The sequence below is a fragment of the Setaria italica genome, chromosome III, assembly GCF_000263155.2.
Source record: "Setaria italica strain Yugu1 chromosome III, Setaria_italica_v2.0, whole genome shotgun sequence".
In the NCBI taxonomy this organism is placed as follows: Eukaryota; Viridiplantae; Streptophyta; class Magnoliopsida; order Poales; family Poaceae; genus Setaria; species Setaria italica.
The window spans coordinates 43393652-43409287 of NC_028452.1; the positions used below are offsets into that span (position 1 = coordinate 43393652).

The window sequence follows — 15636 nt, forward strand, 5'->3', positions numbered from 1 at the left end:
GTAATAATTTTAACTATTAATTGAAAGTTTATTTTTTAAATAATTTTCAAATACAATAATTTTTTAAAACATTAACACATGCGGAACCACGGTTGATGCATAGCTTTCTTAATAAAAAGCAATATCATTTGCCGTGAGACAAATCCTCCCGAGTCCCGATCGCACTCCGACTCTGCTCCCACAGAAATTATGCAGTGCAGCTCGTAGCGCACTCGCACGCACTCCTCAGTCCTCCCTGCTCCATCGGCGGCTATTGGCTTGGAAAGGACACACGTCTCAGTTGGTTTGGTTTGGTTGCCGGAGACGGCACGGCTAATCGGCGCCCGGGAGCCAATCATTGCCACGGGCGCGCGCAGCAGGCAGGCAAAAGGGGCATCGTGAGCGGATAAAAGAGCTCTAAAAGCAAGGGAGGAAAGGGAACGACGGAACGTGTCCAACTCCGTCGACCCCGGCGGTCCAGCTCCAGCCGGTGGAGGCGCCTTCGTCCCCCCGTACGTCTATATCCATCCATCAGCCATCGCGGTCGTGCCTGCCACTCAACTACCGGGGTCTGCCTGTCGTCGTCTTCCCCGAGGCTCCTCCCTCCAGCCTCCAAGCATTCCATCCATCCATTGAATGCGTCATGCATTATTGAGTGACCACCGGCACTACATACCGGGGTACAGTACAGGCCGTATCTGAGCCTAGCCCGAGACTGCGTCGGCGACGGTAGCGACCTTGCACACACGGTGTGCCGCGGAGACCACTTCCGGATCACGGACCAGCAGTCGCCCCCCACCCCCCCCCCCCTCAATTATTCGAGGTGGGCCCCGCCTGCCAGTGGGCGGTGATATCCGGTTTTAGGAAAGGTGGAAGTGTGCGCGGCACTGGCACCTGCTGCCAAGTGCGATCCGTTGCTTCTTCTAGGCGCTTCGTCCGGGGAGCGGGAGCGGAGCGCGTGCTTGTTGCGGGAAGGAACCCAGGGGAGCTGCTACCCGAGAGGGAGGAGATCTAGCTAGGAGCCATGGCGGAGGAGGCGTCGTCCGCGCCGGCGGCCGCCGCTGCGGCGGGGAAGATGACGATGGTGGCGGGGGTGGACGAGAGCGACCACAGCTTCTACGCGCTGCAGTGGGCGCTCCAGCACTTCTTCCCGGCGGGGCAGCCGCAGCAGTACCGCCTCGTCGTCGTCACCGCAAAGCCATCCGCCGCTTCCGCCGTCGGCCTCGCCGGACCAGGTACGCGCTGCTTCCACCCATCGCATCCCTCTTCCCCTCCATGGCTCCACCTCGAGGTGGATGGGGATTATTGATTATTGGAGTGGGTCACTGAACGACGGGTCGATTCAGGCGCGGCGGACGTGCTGCCGTTCGTGGAGGCGGACCTCAAGCGCACGGCGCTGCGCGTCATCGAGAAAGCCAAGGAGCTCTGCGCGCAGGTACGCTCCACTCCATCCACATGTGCCGAATAGGAATTGATTTTTTTTTCTCTTAATCGCAAGGTTTCCGTGTTCTCATGCTCGGCGTGCTGAACTGCAGGTGGCCGACGCCGAGTACGAGGCGATGGAGGGGGACGCACGTAACGTCCTCTGCGACGCCGTCGAGAGGCACCACGCCGAGATGCTCGTCGTCGGCAGCCACGGCTACGGAGCCATCAAAAGGTCTTGCTCTGCCTCTACTCTCCTTTTCCTCCTCTTTAATCTCTCCTCCCGTGTTCTCCATCCAGTACCTCCCTCTCTGCTCCAAAACCAGAGACACCCATTTATCGGCGATGACGGAACGTAACACAAAAAAACTGATTTCAGATTAACATGTTAAGAGCGATGATCACTGAACTTGTGTGGATGAATGCGTACACCTGCAATAATACAAATCACCAAGAAATTGTTGCTGGCTGCTGGCAAATACACCGCGCGCAATTTAATCTTGAAATCTGGTTGCTGGCAAATACCTTTAGAATTAAGAAATTGTTTCAACTGTTATCAGGAGTTTATAGACTCGGTTGAACGAACCTGTCGTCTATGGATTTTTTTTCCTTCTCTTCACTCCCTACCTGCATACAGGGCAACAGTTTGCTTTACTTTTTTACACTTCGTAGCTGCATTCTTTTCCTTGTCTACTTAATGTTTCTCCTTGTTCTCACTTCCCTTCTGTATTATTGACTCTCTTCAACCTCCATCAGGGCTGTTCTTGGAAGCGTGAGCGATTATTGTGCCCACCATGCACACTGCACCGTGATGATAGTGAAGAAGCCGAAGCCCAAGCATTAAGCGCGATGCGGCAATCTGCTGACTGATGGGTATTCCACAAGCAAATATATGCGTGTCGTCAAATCCTGCTGTATTTATCTGTTTGTGAATAATAATTGGGTCATCAACGATGGCATCCCTGGTTACTTGTTCAATCTACATGCGGATTGAGAAGCGCATAATAATTGTTGTCCAGAACCTCAAAAGTGTGTTTCTTTTGGTTCGTGCAATGCAATATGTGCCAAGTATATGTGATTGCAAATTATGTTGTCCCCTGTTTTCTCTATGAGAGATTTGGTAATTTCCACCTTGTGACTGGCATGCACACATCTTCCGCCCCTGCACTTGGTGAAAACAAACTCATAAATTCTTGCCTACCTCTCGATGAAACTAGTTCGACCCCATAGGTATAACATTCTGTGATAAAAGTAGAGACATATGTAATATACGATTACATAAAAACAAAAACGGAGTAATGCATGTAATCGTAATAGAGGTATCTTCCCTCCCCATCCCTCCAAGAACATGCTATGCATATAGTTTTTGAAGTGATAGATGTATCTATTGCCATCGAACCTGAACGAGTAGATCCATTGTCATAATTTACGGTTATCAATTGTGATGAAGTTCCAGTTCTCTTTGCCTTTCATGGTTTGTGTATTTGCAACTACTGGTCCATCAACCCGTGCTCCCACATGGATTAATGCTTTTAAAAGCTATTGTATTTGAAAATTATTTACAAATTAAACTTCTATCCTTCAACATAATACTCATATAGATGTCTACTTATATTTTTCTAGTTGTGATTGATTTTTAATTAATAATTACTCTAAACACTCTTTCATCCACATCCACACTTTTTTCATTTTCTATCGCATCTCCTGCCAGTGTTTAGATTCGGCAACTTACCGAGGGGTATCCCAAGGTAGTAGATTGGTTGGCGGGGGATCGCTAGACCTGGAACTCGAAGGTAAAAGCAAGGACAGAAGATACGGATTTATACAGGTTCGGGCTGCCAGAGTAGCGTAATACCGTATGTCCTGTTTGGGGTGTTGTTTGGTGTTGATGATTTGGTCCTCTGTTGTTCTTCGCCTATCGATCTAGGGACCCCTGCTCTCCTTTATATACTCAGGGGGCGGGATTACTAGTCGGTTATAAGGTAGGAGTTCTAGTAGGATTACATGGTATGAGTCCTAGTAGGATTACATGGTATGAGTCCTAGTAGGATCACATGGTATGAGTCCTAGTAGGATTACAGAGGAATCCTAGTAGGAGTCCATCTTCTTCCTTCCTTGCGGATACTGGGGATCTATCCCCGATAAGCCCCCGAACGCTTCATAGTCAAATGCAGCAGCCTTGAGTACTTTTTCAGATCCTCGCCGAGTAGTTTTGGTGCTCTTCGAGTAATTTGTTTGGCTGAATCTTCAAAGTTTCTCAAAGCTGCCATGAGGCTATGGTGTGCTCAAGCCCTTAATCATCTTGATTTTGTAATCTTCATCTTTGGAATGTGATATGGAGGGTGGCGGAAGTTGCACTTCATATGGAGTAGCCCCCGAACCTTAGGTTGAATCGAAGAATCAGCTTGAGGGTCAATAAAATATTAAATCTTCTTCTTTCATGTTAAAAAAAATCAACTGTTGGGTGTAGCTTATCAGCCTCCGAGCCTTGGAATGATTAAATAATCAATCTGAGGGTCTTTATTCTTCACACAAAATCATCATCCGAGTAGTTTTGCGGCATCCAGCCCCCGAGCTTATGCGCCAAGTGAGCCGTAGGAGCTACGTCAAGTAGTTATTGGCGTGTAGCTCCCGAGCTTGGAAGCTAGCTGAGTCATTGAAGATATTTCGACTAATAATTGGCACTTAGCCCCCGAGCTTGGGAGCTAGCGGAGCCTTTGGAGGTACACTGATTGTCCTGAAGAACTCAGCGTAGACGAAGTCATGGCACGATTGAGGCGTATTTTCAAGAATACGGGTGAAATCCCCATAATTGTGCAAGAGTTCTGCATCGTCAACCCGCCTAAGGCTGTAAGTACCCGTGGCCGCAGCCCCCGAGTACTAATTTTGTTAATATTTGAGTGTAGTAACTTGTCTGTCTATGCAGAAAGATTTGCATTTGTACTACTTTGCTCCTCCTCCTCTTGGATTAGAAGACATTTGCGAAGCTGCTCCTCACGTCCACTTAGTAGACCATGAGTAGTCTTGCACAAAAGCAAACATTAGTTCTTGTAATGTAAACATGACATGAATGCTCTGAAATGTAAATAATTCTGAGTCTTGTTGCAATTTTTCATTGCTTTCGACTTGTTTTGTTTTAGTGCATCTTACGAACTGCCCTAATGATTTCTTGTACAATAGATGTAAGTGTTTGCGCACAAGACTACTTTGATGAGCCTCTTCAGATACACGAAGTACAGTACTTTTGGATGCGACTCCTTTCTGCGAAGTACGAGTACTCATGGTATCTAGGTAGTCGAAACCTCTTAGGCGAGTAGAATCTTCATGATTTCTTTGACTGGAGCCAACCTCACTAGGTTGTTCTGACATTGTGCTCTCAAAAACCTAGAACTGCAAACTTGTTATTACAAGTCACGACTAGACAAACTTGTCTAGAAAGTATCTCGGGTAGTTTTAAATAACTCTCGAGTTGCTGACGACTTCTTTTTTGAAAATCACCGGGGGACAGCTTTGTCCAACGAGTTGAATAACTCGCAAATTTTGCTGTGGTCTTATCTTTGCAAGTTGTTTTTGGACAATTTTTGTCCGATGAGTTGAATAACTCACAAATTTTTGCAGACTTGTTATTACAAGCTATATTTGGGTGACTTTTGCCCTGGGAGCTGAATAACTCTGAGGAGTTTTGTGGACTTTTTATTACAAGATGCGATTTGGATAGATTTGTCCAATGAGTTGACTAACTCATGAATTTTATGGTGGACTTGTCTTTGCAAGCCGTGCATGGATAAGTTTGTCCAGTGAGTTGGATAACTCATAATTTTTTGTAGACTTGTTATTACAAGCTGCAAATTGGACGATATTGCTCAGGGAGCTAAATAGCTCTTTCGAACTTGATTTTGCAAGCCGTAATCAGGCAGAAATAAGTAGTCATGTTTCAACAAAAAGAGAGCACGATTGCGCTTAAAGTAGTCATTGAGACTTTTCTGCTTTTTGGCGAAGAGAGCGCGTGTTGCCGCGCAAATGATTTATGCCTCCTTAGGGTGTAGCCGTTGTAAGCCTCCAGCACTCAGTACACCAAACTTTGTGGCAGAGCCTTATAGTTCGGTGTACCAAGCCTGTGGCGGTGCCTCCGATACTCAATGCACAAAACCCGCGGCAATAGCCTCCATGATTCGATGTACCAAGCCCGTGGCGTGCCTCCGGTACTCAATGCACAAAATCCGTGACAATAGCCTTCGTAATTTGATGTACCAAGTACGTGGCTATTGGTCAACATCGTCCAAGAGTAATTGGCGAAGTGTAGCTCTAGAGGGTAATTCCAGTCAAGAAATGTACATAGATAGGTAGTCGGCGCGTTACCCATCATGTGGAAAACAAGCTGGAAAATTAAAATAATATAAATAATTAATAAAATGACTTATCTTGATTCGTGGACAATTGTCGACGAAGCCGTGTCGATTGTTGATGAAGCCAACTAGTCGGAGTCGATTTCGAATAGTTTGATCACATGGAACCCGCCCTCGACTAGTTTTCTAGTCAAGACGAGTAGTCAAAGTAGACCGTCCTCGACTAGTTTTCTAGTCGAGATGAGTAGTCGAACTAGTCATCGGCGACTTGATTATTTGCCTCAATCTGCACATGACTTGATCGATGAGCCGTATGCAGCAGCCTGCGGCAGAAACCGACTCGGTCTTCGATTGGAACGTGAAGCGCATCAATTCTGTCTCGATGTAGATTTGTCTGCTCGGAACTTCGACTTGGTGTCGAGTAAATTGATCTTGATGATGAGGTCCTTCAAGCTCGCCCGATGATCTCGACGATCACCCCTACCTGGCGTGCTAGATGTTGATGTTTAGACCCGGCAACCTACCAAGGGGTATCCCGAGGTAGTAGATTGGTTGATGGGGGATCGCCGGACCTGGAACTCGAAGATAAAAGCGAGGACACAAGACACGGATTTATACAGGTTTGGACCATCAGAGTAGCGTAATACCCTACGTCCTGTTTGGAGTGTTGTATATTGCGCGCCCTGCGCTCGGGTGTTGTTTGGTGTTGAGGATTTGGTCCTTTGTGGTTCTATGAGGTCTTTGCCTACCGATTTAGGGACCCCTGCCCTCCTTTATATACTCAGGGGGTGGGATTACTAGTAGGATTACATGGTATGAGTCCTAGTAGGACTACAGAGGAATTCTAGCAGGAGTCCGTCTTCTTCCTTCCTTGCGGGTACTGGGGATCTATCCCTAATGCCTCCATATATTATGTTTAGCATAAAAATTAATATTTTTCATCACTTCCTCACACACATGTTTAAATGGTCTATATGGTGTCACTCATCATGTTCTATATTAACAATGACATAATAGGTAGTTTAGAATCATGTATTAGTTTACTTTTGGACATTTATGTACGATGCACATGAAGATAATTAGATTACGATATAGGTGCTTACTTTAGAATATTTTTAATAATAATATACGTGGGTAACTTAGATATAAATTTAGAATGATATTTTAAGTTATCCTTATAATGATATGCATAAGTAAATTGGATTGGAAGAGCTCGGCAATTTAGATAAAGGTTTAGGGTCTGTTTGGTTGGACTGTGAGTTGTGGAAAAGCTGCTGTGGGCTGTGAGCTGTGGAAAAGCTGCTGTGAGCTGTCAGCTGTGAGAAAGCTGAAAGCCGTTTGGTTGAAACAGCTGTGAAACTGTAGGTTTGGCAAGAAAGGTCTGTAATGCCTCTGGAAGGTATGAGGGACTGTTGATATGCAAATTGATCGTAAAACACTGTGTTGTTCACTTAATCACATGTAAATTACCATTTTAGAAAGGGAAATTTAATTTTTTTATGAATACAAAGATAACATTTCATAAAAGATATATGGTTCATATAAATGTCCACCATTAACATATGGTCCACATAATTATCTCCCTCTCTTCCTAACCAAAGCATCAGCTATTTTACTGCGAATAGTATTCATCGTATCCTCATTCTCCCCATCTGAACTCTCATCTCCTTGTGTGTGGGTTGTGCCACATGTCTCTTGTAGTAGGTAGTCCTCATCAGCATCACATCTATCGAACACTTTATCATACAAATTTCTCTCATGAATAAAATTATGCAATGCCATGCAAGCAAGAATAATATGCTTCTGAGTACGAGTGGAGAAACTTGGCATGTCCTTCAAAATACGCCACTTCTGCTTCAACACTCCGAAAGCCCGCTCAATGACATTTCGAAGGGATGAATGCAAACAATTAAAAATCTCGTACTTCCCTTGAGGAGGATGCCCAGAATGAAATTGGAATTCTGGTATGTGGTATGTGCTTCCTTTGAAAGGGGCAAGATATCCTACTCGGTTTGGATAACAAGAGTCCACAAGATAATATTTCCCTACAAAACCAAATCAAATCATCAAAGGAAAACAACAATAGAACTATTACTAACTCTTAACCAACAATGCATACCTTTGGGAGGCACGGGAAATGAAGGAAAATTTGCTAATGCATGATTGAGAATTCGTGTGTCATGTGCAGAACCCGGCCAACCAGCAACCGCAAAGATAAATCTCATATCAAAGTCACAAACAGCTAGCACGTTCTGAGATGTATATCCATGTCGACATGTGTGGTTAACCACTTCCTCTGTTGGAACGGCAACTTTAACCTGTGAACCGTCTATATCTCCAATAGCGCCTTTGAAATAAGGCCAGAAACGGCCCTCTTTCACCCTTTCATGCTCAGTACAGAAAGTTGGATCTCTTGGCTTGATATTGTCCTTTGCTAACTTGCGCAAACAATTCAATACTTCGTGAAACTTGGTGTGAACTGTCCATAGTGACTGTGTAAAACGATTTTCAGCTTGTGAAAATGATTGGGGCCCTCCGACGATCCACAGAAACATTGCCAATGACTCAATTGATGAAACATTATTAGTTGAGATCAAACCGTAATTCGAGATGAGCAAATCATGTAGTGCCATGAAAATACCAGTGCTCATTCGAAACATCTTATAAAAGAACCTCGGATGACCAAAGCACCTCATAACCCATTGAAGTCCAGAGTCTGATGTTTCCCTGTATTCTGCTTTGTTGAAATACTGATCCGTGTACATGTTTCCCATTTGACCAATAGCAGCAGCTTGCTGGGAAAGTTCAGCTAGAAGCAGTAATCCCTTTTGCCCCTTTTTGGCCAATTCTTCCATGTTGGCATCCATCTACAGACACAAGTTCAATTCTTCCCTACAGACACAAGTTCAATTCTTCCATTCAGATAACAGAAGCAGATAACCAAATATATGAACATCATATGGATGGACAACACAAATATATGAACATCATATGAACACATAACCAATGGTTCTCAAATAGTTCTCACAGACAACTAAACAAATATTGGTGCACAAACAACTAGTGGTTCTCAACAAAGGGTAATAACAGACAACTAATAGTTCTCAACAAAGGAAAATAACAATTATTGGTTCACAACACAACACTAGATAAAGTAGGGAATAGTTCTACTAACGCTTCAACAGCTCCTTTGCATGTTCTCTCTCAATCAAATCGAACCTTCCTTGTTTTGTTTCCAGGGAGCTAAAGATCTCCCTAAATTCAGGTTTGACGATAAGGAAGGTGACTGTGTGCATTAAAGCAGTTTTTTTCTTAAACTCCACAATCTTTCACCATCTTCATGGCCTCTGAAATGCTTGGGACTGGATTGGTTGGAGGAGTAGATGAAGCTTCAACACTTGAGGATATCTTATCTGCTGTAGTTTCTATCTTCAAACATGTGTTCTTGTACAGTCGAAAGAATGGGCTCTTCTCCTCCTTCTCTTCAATAGAACTAGAGTGTTCCTTGCGTTTCTTTTTCCTTAGCTTTGATTTCTTCAAAGCAGCCAGCTTCACATCATCAATGTCTTGAGTTTTTTTGTATCTCACTCACATCATCATCACTTGACTCATCAGAGGATATATCTCCAGGGCAGGATGCACTAGCACCACTGACATGTATCTTATCAAACAATATATGCAGATCATCAAGGTGCTTCGGCCCTTATTTTCTGAACCTCACATGGTTGCATTTGATACCTTTGTCAGGATTATTGCACCTCTGAAATTAAATGAAACAAATGGTTATTAGCAAGTAACACAATATGAAAGCATTGAAAATGAACAATGAATAATGACAGTAAAGTGCTTACAGCTAGGTATTGATCCCACCATTCCTTACAACACTCAACAGTTCGCTTCGCCTCATTCCATCCAAGCCCAGTTGCACTATTCTTCAACTCTATGAACCATGTATATTCTTTTTCATATTGTCCCACTTGTTCTTGAGTTGTTTCTTTGTTAGCTTCTGACCAGTTTTTTCTTCATGCTTAAAAATAACATTTTTCCAACCAGTCCTATTGAAAAATCCCAACGGCCTATTCCCAGCTTCTATCTCTCCTTTGCAGATATCAATAAAATACCTCATATTGGCATCACACCAATCTGCCTTATCAGCCATTCTTGAATGAAGAAAAAAAACTTTGATTCAATTCAGTTACCATAACATGACTACGACCCAAGAACTAGTGTCTATCTCTATACTCTTGTCCTTCAATTCACCCATGATATATCTAGTCTGGCACAAAGGAAGTTATAATACCCCGGATCTTTGGTGTTATTCACCCTACCTAATAAATGCACAATAGTTATTTAGATGAGCTACTTCCACAAGTATATTTCACAGAACACAGTTTATAAAACCTTAATGTGCACGAGCCAATTTACTACTCGAATGAACAAGCCATGTGTTTGTTTTCTCAATATACTCCATGAATCAATAATGGCTACCTACATGTATCTAATGGACAGCACAGAGCACAATGGGGGATTCAGTATGCTTGAGCTCCTAGAGACTCACCTCGAATCCTGACTCACGCAATCTCGTCCACTCGAGTGCCTGTAGATCCGGGGCTGCCAGCCACGGATTTGCGCCGCCGCCACCTCTTGCAGCTTGGTTCGGGGAGGAGACGAAAGGGGTGGCCACCAGCACGGCCCCAGGAGAGAGGTCGGCGGCGTCCCGTTGGAGGTGGTGGCCCACTGTGACGGAGAGAGGGCGGCTGGGCCCACTGCGACGAAGATAGGGCGGCAGCATCCCGTTGGTGGTGGCGACAGGGCGGTGGCGTCCCACTGCCGGCGGCGACCTGCTGCGACGGACAGGGCGGCGGCGGCCTGCTGCGATGAAGAAAGGGCGGCGGCCCTAGGGGAGGAAAAGAGGGCGGGATGCGCTCTTTCCGAGGAGGAGCGACCGCCGTCGCCGACGACGAAGCAGGAAGCGCCGCCGCCGGCCCGTGCGCTAACCCTAGCGTGGCCTGCGGTTGTGGATAGAGGAGACCGATGGTTCTGGACCAGAGAAAGAGAGGAGAGCGATGGAAAATATCGAACCGGTAAGTTGTAAAGAGTGGCAGGCGGGTAATTTGGTGTAAAACCAATCCTTCGCAGCCGGTGAAAGCTGGGTAAAAGGTGCTGCGGGAATACAACATCGCGCGAAGCTGCTTTTTGTTGAAGTACCGTGCTAGGAGCGCACGCTTTGGTTAGCTTTCTACTTTTTGCGGCAGCCACACCACTTTAGAAGTCAAACCAAATAGACCCTCAATAGTACAGAAAGCCCTGTCTATTCTTGTTTGTGTGCTGTCATTGGACCAGGTAAACTTCCTTCCTTTCAATCTCAATTCCTTCTCCAGCTCATCCACCAAACTTCTGAATGATCCCATAGTCTTCTATTCAGACTATCATTGCTTTTGTCCTGAGCTTGCAAAATCATGTTGAAGTCACCTAGTACCAGCCATCTGTCAGAGAAATCCCCTCTGATCTGCTTTAGTTCTTGCAGGAATCTTAATTTCTCATTGTCTCCTTCTGGCCCATGCACAACTGTTAGCCACCAATCAGCCAGAACTGTTGTCGCTTCCACCTTTGCTGACACTGTGAATCCCCCCACTAAACATTGTGTAATCTTGTAATAGTACTAATCAACTGCTAACAGCGCTCCCGCACACGTTCCTTGTGCAGGCAAGAAGGTGAAATTCCTTGAGAATTTCTGGCCCAGTGTTTCCTTGACTATTGCCTCATCAATCTTTGCAAGTTTGGTCTCCTGCAAGCTCGCAATTGAGCATCTAGTTTCATTGGCCAAATCTTGCACTACCTTCCTTCTTGCTGGGTTTTTCAAACCCCGGACATTCCAGTTTAGAACCACACACTTTTGATCATTCATTTGGGACTGTAGGTGCTCCACACGCGCCCTTTATAACAGCAGGGCTCACTGGAACAGGCCGGGGTGACCGGTTCCACACACACACACACACACACACACACACACACGGGACAGAACAGAGACAGACATGGGGACACATAACGAAAGCACGACACACCATTACACACACACACAACATGCGGCAAGGCAGCCGCCCTTCAAGCTTCAGCATTGATAGCAATGGCGCTGAACACATCAGCACCACCTCCTTCTCCCAGACCAAAAGCATCTCTGAAACCAGCAAAAGTCTTGTCGTGCAGCGGCTCAACAAACTGTTCCCTGAAACTTGCCTGTACTGCAGCATCCGATGTCCCCTTACCCTATAGGAATCCGCTCCTCTTCATCAGTAAAGCTATTACTTGTTCTTCCATCGTCATGACCGCTTTGGGTCGACCAGCAATTCTTTTGCTCTTGCGCGAGGACGGTGTCTCCACTCGCAGCTTCTCTTGCTTTCCCTTGTTTTCAGGTTCCTTCAGCAGGGGAGCATGCAGCTTCTTTGAGAACTTCAACTTCCTCTGTACACTCACTGGCCTATCTATTTAGGAAGTCACGTTGGCCGAAGAATCTGAACCTTTCAGAAGTATTCCCAGCTTGCTTGCTTGGCTCGTATGTTTCATTTTCCTCGCCAGCGTTTGTTTAAAAGAAGGAATATGCTTAGGAAAGCTTGAGTGCATGCAGATTAATATATCATCATCACAAACTTACTTGCATGAAACATGGATGCATATAGAATTATATAGAATGCTGAATAATGATGGGTGAAAGCATGCAGCACAGTACAGGAAAGCGAAATGAAATACTAGTCTTAGCTAGATAAGAGCTATGCTTAAACTCAGTAGCTCTAGTTGTACTTCTAGGCAAGACATAGTTTTACCATTGTTAAGCAAAGCATCTTTAAATACGTGACCTCCATCCATTATCACCTAGTAAGCCCTGTCAAGTAGTTATACGGTCTACTGAACCGTAACGATGTGCCCATGTAACTAGACTTAATAAATCAGCATGCTTATATGTAAGTTAGGTTGATGGGATTCCAATTTATGCTTGTAAATGTTGAAAGTGAAAAGGTGGTAACTAATATAAAAAATAAATTACTTTCAAACACTAAACAAACAAAAAATATCTGTCGTGCCTGTTAGAAGTTGATGTCAAGGACTAGCTTGCATACTCAAGATGAACATATTTTCTTTTTTTTTTTCTAGATGGATCGAAGAAGTGAATGACTCGATCACCTATTGGTGTTCTCAATCAAAAACTGTAGAAAGTCGTTGACAGTCAAATTTTCAACTCTTGGAGTACGCTCGTAATTCCTCTTTTCTGTTTTAGGCAACTTTACCAAGTGCAGGAGTTAGCAGTCTGATTCACAACTACAATGAATTCAGCCTCATCCAGTCAGTACACCCAAGGAGGTATGTTTTTGTGCTTGCTATTTGTGTGCTTTGGAGAAAACAGGTCTCGTGTGCAGGCGTTAGGAGAGGGGTGCTCTGAAAATATAATGATGCTATATATGTTTCTTATACAGGTAAACACAAGCGCTACATTAGCTATGATCTGTACGTTGATAACACTCTCAATGTTACGGATAAAGATGATGCTCTGAAGATGGGTACTTTTAAAGCCAAGCACAAAATTGTTCGTGAAGCATCCTACGGTGATCTGTCATGGGAGTACAAGCTTATTGGCCATCTCCTAACAAGAGTCAATTACTCCATCCTATCCGAGATGGGAAAGTGGGCTATTTAGTCCCTGTTGAAGGCAGTGGAAGAACATATGGCAGCAGGCTTATGCTTTCACAGATTCAAGTGGCCAGAAATTGTATTGACACGAGATGGTCAAGTTCTTTTCAAACAGGTGGGAACAATTCCTTCCTCACCTGATGCTAGGAAGCATACCATGGAAGATGATGTCGGTGTGGTGGAGTACCTCATTAAGCTCAAGAATATTCCGACAGATTTGGTTCATTTATTGAAGCTTATGGATATTTGAAGCAAGCCCGAACTCTATACTATTCACGCTTCCTTGGTTCCACTGAATAACAGAGGGTGGGGCTACATTCATATATATGAGAAAGTGAAAAACAAGATCAGTGCTTCTGAATTCAGAAACATTCTCTTGAAGATTCCCTACCATGGCAATTGGAGAGCACAAGTTCAACAAAATCTCATTATGCAAGAAACATATCATTTTGTCCCTGGATGTTATGATTCACAGCCAGGAAACAAGACTGCGATAGAAGAACAGCTGGAGTCGGCTAATTTGTTTCTTGATTTTCTGCGGAATGGCACGAGCCATCGGGCACAGCGAAGCCTGATTACTTTGCCTAGCCATTTCGAGTTGATTGTATAGAAGCCATATATGACGTGCGACAGGATGGTTTGGCCTTCCTCCAGGCAGTATTCAAGCCATTAATGTTAAGGTAAAATATATTTTTCTAGTCACATCAAGTACTGTGGTGTTTTTGTATATTAATCTCAATATCTCCTTTACCTCTGCATGGGAACCGTTGGCTCTCTTGAACGATGAATCGTTAGCCCTCTCTCACGAACAGTGAATCATTGGCTTTGTGTGTGGTGTGCCTTGTGTTCCTCTGTGTAATGTCAACACTTGGAACTTTGTTATATGTGGACTTGAAATCATTTATGCAGACTATACCTTTTTTTTACCTCTATTAGAACTTCATTAGATGTGGACTTGAAATTATTTATGCAGACTATACCTCTATTTTACCTTGTTTGTTGTGTGTGTGTGGGATGCCAAATCACTTAGAACTTCATGAATGATGTGGCTTGAAAAGGTGTTCTTACTTTGTGAATGACTGTTAATTACCACTATGTCCTGGATTCTAGTAAGGATTTCAATTATCAAGTATCATGATTTAAGAACTAAGAACACACATCTTACCAATGATCAGAGATAAAAGCATCATGAATTTACGCTGGTTCTTAGAACTCAGCAAGAAAACCTTACCATACAGTACCATCAGTGAACACCTTGGGCTTGTGAATATTATTTTGCAACCGAGTGCACGATCGAATATGTGAGGACCTAACAGGGCTATGAATTGGATGAGCAGACAACTATAATTATAAATAGTAATAAGATCATAAGTTTATTTCATTTGCACTTATATAAACTGCTACAATCTCAAATCTCCTTAACCTTGTGATACCTGTTGTTGTCGTATGTAATACGTGATCCTCTCTTTCTCTTTAGTAATGCTGAATGATTATGTGACTTATGTTTTTGTCATCTGTAATATACAATCCTCTCTTTTACTTAAGTAATTCTAGAACTATCCTTTAATTCTTTTATTTGTTTTGCATGCATTAACATTTTATTAAATAAATTAAAAGATACATTGTGTGTCACTAAGAGTTGTAGGAGGGAGGACTTAATTAGTATAACTCTACGAGCCCCCACCTGAATGTTACATACCATTGTTTTCACTACTCATGCAACAACTCCCATACGAATAATGATGTTAAAGTGTTACTATTGGTAATCTACACTCAAGATTATATATGCTCATTTTTTTATTTGTAGTCAAAATCTATTTTTACAAATGTTTCTAATATATGTGATGACTTATTAGAAATCAGTTATTTGCGTAGAAATTTTTTTAATACATCATATATGTACAATCTTTGCACTTGCTATGTACTTGGTACGTGCTATGCTCCTGTCTGTGCATTATTATATTTTTTTCATACTTTGTGGCATATGTTTGGGATAGAAGACACACCTATTTTTATTGGTCGTTGAATTGATGCTAAGTGGCAACCATCCAAAGCCCCTATCACAGAATATCTAGTTGCACATAAATCCAAAGCCCTAAACCCTCTCTAGAAATACGTTATAGGTTAAGACAAATTTATACCCACACACTACGGAAATACTCCCTCCGTCCCAGAATATAGCTACGTTTAGAGAATTTGGGACAGA

The 15636-nt window shown here is 43.5% G+C and overlaps 1 protein-coding gene and 1 pseudogene across 1 annotated transcript; one reads left to right on the top strand and one right to left on the bottom strand.

The window, feature by feature from the left end:
• The first annotated feature begins 819 nt into the window (after positions 1-819).
• LOC101782520 (universal stress protein PHOS34) lies at positions 820-2496 on the top strand. Its single transcript, XM_004962740.3, has 4 exons — positions 820-1214; positions 1326-1414; positions 1515-1636; positions 2158-2496. Exons 1-4 carry the CDS (start codon positions 1004-1006, stop codon positions 2243-2245), a joined length of 510 nt encoding a protein of 169 aa, XP_004962797.1. The 5' UTR covers positions 820-1003; the 3' UTR covers positions 2246-2496.
• A 6682-nt stretch (positions 2497-9178) lies between these two features.
• On the bottom strand, positions 9179-9906 carry LOC105914022 (annotated as a pseudogene).
• Positions 9907-15636: the final 5730 nt, after the last annotated feature.

What these genes read in the sequence shown, in the direction of transcription:
- LOC101782520 (XM_004962740.3), top strand. Translation starts at nt 1,004, where the DNA reads ATGGCGGAGGAGGCGTCGTCCGCGCCGGCGGCCGCCGCTGCGGCGGGG. An exon ending in CGTCGGCCTCGCCGGACCAG is followed by an intron (nt 1,215 to 1,325) that starts GTACGCGCTGCT and finishes GGGTCGATTCAG; the next exon opens with GCGCGGCGGACGTGCTGCCG. An exon ending in CCAAGGAGCTCTGCGCGCAG is followed by an intron (nt 1,415 to 1,514) that starts GTACGCTCCACT and finishes GCTGAACTGCAG; the next exon opens with GTGGCCGACGCCGAGTACGA.